Source organism: Echinops telfairi, unplaced genomic scaffold (genome assembly GCF_000313985.2).
Source record: "Echinops telfairi isolate 266 unplaced genomic scaffold, ASM31398v2 ScPeMD7_7472;HRSCAF=8510, whole genome shotgun sequence".
Lineage (NCBI taxonomy): Eukaryota > Metazoa > Chordata > Mammalia > Afrosoricida > Tenrecidae > Echinops > Echinops telfairi.
In genome coordinates, this window is record NW_022111376.1 from 29,895 (window position 1) to 32,745 (window position 2,851).

Sequence of the window (2,851 nt, forward strand, 5' to 3'; positions counted from 1 at the left end):
AAGGACATGGCCAAGTGTCCCTGTCTTAACAGGAACAGCTACTTGAATCGGAGAGTAAACCCCGAAAGGTAAGCTGGTCCACACAGAACAAAAGGTAGCACCAATCCAAGTGTCCATCAACTGAGCCATGGACAGTCTAGGAAGGAAACGGACTCGAATAGCATACATCAGAAACAAAGGAATGAGCCACATGGATGAGTCTCAGGAATGAGCAGTCACAGAAGAGCACATGCTGTGATTCCACTTGAGAGGAATCTACATAGCCAGCATGATCGGTGGCTGGTTAGGGCTGGTGGAGATGTGTGAGGAGGTGGTAAAAATAAAAAGTCTAGTGTGTGGTGTTTCCTTTTGAAGGGATGAGGATATTCAAATAGTCATGATTGTACCTACATGCAAATATGTGAAAGTTCATTTAATTGTGCACCTTAACTGGGTAACAGGATTTGTGAATTCTGCGTAGAACAAAAAATCTTCAAAAGCATACATTTGTATTTCTAGATCCAAGCACACAAGAATCCACAAAGAAAACTGCTGCCTAGAAAATGAGAGCAAAAAGTGTAAAACACTTATGAATTTATTAAAAATAAATAAAATGAAAAACCACCAGATGTAATCACTGAAGACTATAAAACGAAGGACATATACCCCAAATCAGATGTACCACCGCAGAATACCTCAAGGGCAGTGGGGTTCTGGATAGAGTTCTGATGATGCAGTCATGAGAGGGAGAGCTGATAACAGCCACAGCACATCAGGCTGAGTACAGGAACCAGTAAGCCAACCTGTTGTTGCCAGGTCCACTCGACTCCTAAACCCTAGAGGGCAGGATAGAACATTCTCATAGGGTTTCCAAGGCTGTCAGTCTTGACCAAAGCAGACTGCCACCTTTCTCCTGCAGAGCCACTGGGGGGCTGGCACTGCCCTTTTGGTTAGCAGCCCAATGCTGAAGCACTGTGCCGGCACAGTATGGTTCCACTTCTCGGTGGTCTCCAGGGATAGGACATACACAGAGACCAAAAATGAAAAGCAGATGGGTGGGGACCAGGGGCTGAGGAGGCAGGAGGGAGTACCAAGGGTACACAGAGCTGCTTTCTGTGGTGATGAAAATGTGTTGAGCTGAACAGAGGTGGGAGTTGCAGTTTGAGGAATGGATTGATCACTGCTTTCATGAGCTGTTTCATGTGAAGTGAAAAATACACGGAGGGGTGAGAAAGATCTATGCAGCAAAACAAACAAAAATTTCAAAATGTGTAAAAACAAGCTGGAAGGACGGGGTAGCTGATCTCAACAGTCGCAACACAGCTGTCCTTGTCCTTGCCCAGTACTATCGCCTCTTCCTCCTGTTCTACCTGCCCACTGTGAAGGTGGGGCTTTAAAGGCAGGATTCTAGGATTCTGCCTACTAGCTTCTTTCCTGGCCATCTTGTCATGCATTGGGGTCTGGTGGCTCAAGGGTCCTACTTGGCTAAGCCTGGACTCATGGCTGTTGGACCTGCGTCCCTCTCCTGTTGACGGATACCCGGAAAGAAGCACACCACCCCAGAGACCTTCTACAGTGAAAACAGTACACACAGAAAGTGTAACTGAAATCGGATTCCAGTTCACTTCACACTCTCCTATGTGGCTGAGCAGGCCGAGGGTCAGCGGCCCCCGGGATGGAGCCCTCACCACCCTGGGAATGCCAGGACCTCTTGTGCCTGTACGCCCGATCCCGGCTCCGGCTCCTGTGACTCCGCCCTTCCGACCGACTGCTGGGCCAGCCAGGATGAGTGTCTGTGCTTCGGCCCTGGCCCTGGTCCCGGTCCCGATCCCGGTCCCATCTCCGGTCCCCATCCCGATCCCGGCTCTTGTCCTCTTTTCCTTCCCTCTTGCTGGAAGACTTAGGTTCGATCCTGGGCTTCTCCTTCCTCTCTGGGTCTGCTGCCCGTCGTCCGTCTGGAGAGCTGGGCTGCTGCTTCCGGCCCTCTCTGGCCTCTGCCGTGGGCGCCCTGTTGGAGCTCTTGCTGTAGTGCTTTTTCAAGCCTGGTTCCTCCGGTATCACCTTGATGCTGGGTGAGGAAGAGGAGGGCAGTGGCTCAGCCAGGACCTCCCGCTCAGGCCTCTCTTTGGCTTTCTTTCTTTTCTTTTTTTCCTTTTTGTCTAGAGAAGAGAGAAGCAAATGAGGCAAGTGAGAAAACAAAGAGCGGGCTCCTGTGAAATCACTGCTCCCATGCTGGGAGAGGGAAGATGCTCAAAGCAGCCTGCTGCTGGGGAGTGGATGCTCTGGGGGTGGGGGGGCGGGGCGCCAGGGAAGCTGGCCTCAGTAGGTCTCATGGCTGCAAGGCAGAGACCTCTGCTCTCCGTATCTATGGGGTGTAACTGGGTTGAGCGCGAAAATTCCCTTCCAGCTCTGTGCCTCAGACTCTAAATGTCACGGGCCCTATTCCTAGGTATGAAAGGCAGCTGACTCCAACATTTCTCTCAGCAGACAGACTAAATAACGTTGCTTCTTCCACCTCAGAAAGGGCATCGCATCTTGGCCTCAGACCCCAAGCAAGTCAGCTGCCAGAGTCCAGGTAACCGCTTCCCCAATGTGCCAGCGCTGGAAAGCGTCTCCACGCGCCCTCCTTGGGGGACTGGGCTCTCTCTAAGAGCACAAACTGCTGGCATGGCTGCTGCTTGCAGACAATGCCGGTGAGGATGAAGTGCTGAGCATTCGGACAGACAGCAACCAAGGCAGAGCCCAAGAGAACAGGAGTCTGCAGGGGACTCCAAACCCAAACCAAACTCACTGCCATCGCGTCCATGCGGACTCATAGTGACCCGCTGTGGGGTTCCCAGACTGTAACTGTTTCTGGGAGTAGAAAGCCAAG

At 51.7% G+C, this 2,851-nt stretch overlaps 1 protein-coding gene across 1 annotated transcript in view; it reads right to left on the reverse strand.

Moving 5' to 3' along the window:
• Nucleotides 1–543: 543 nt before the first annotated feature.
• The window catches only part of LOC115873969 (RNA-binding motif protein, X-linked 2-like), a 5,374-nt gene continuing 3,066 nt past the window's right edge, over nt 544–2,851 (reverse strand). Inside the window, exon 2 of the mRNA XM_045285473.1 lies at nt 544–2,228. Within this exon, the coding sequence (XP_045141408.1) occupies nt 1,606–2,228 (623 nt within the window). The 3' untranslated portion in view covers nt 544–1,605. The remainder of the gene's footprint in view (nt 2,229–2,851) is intronic.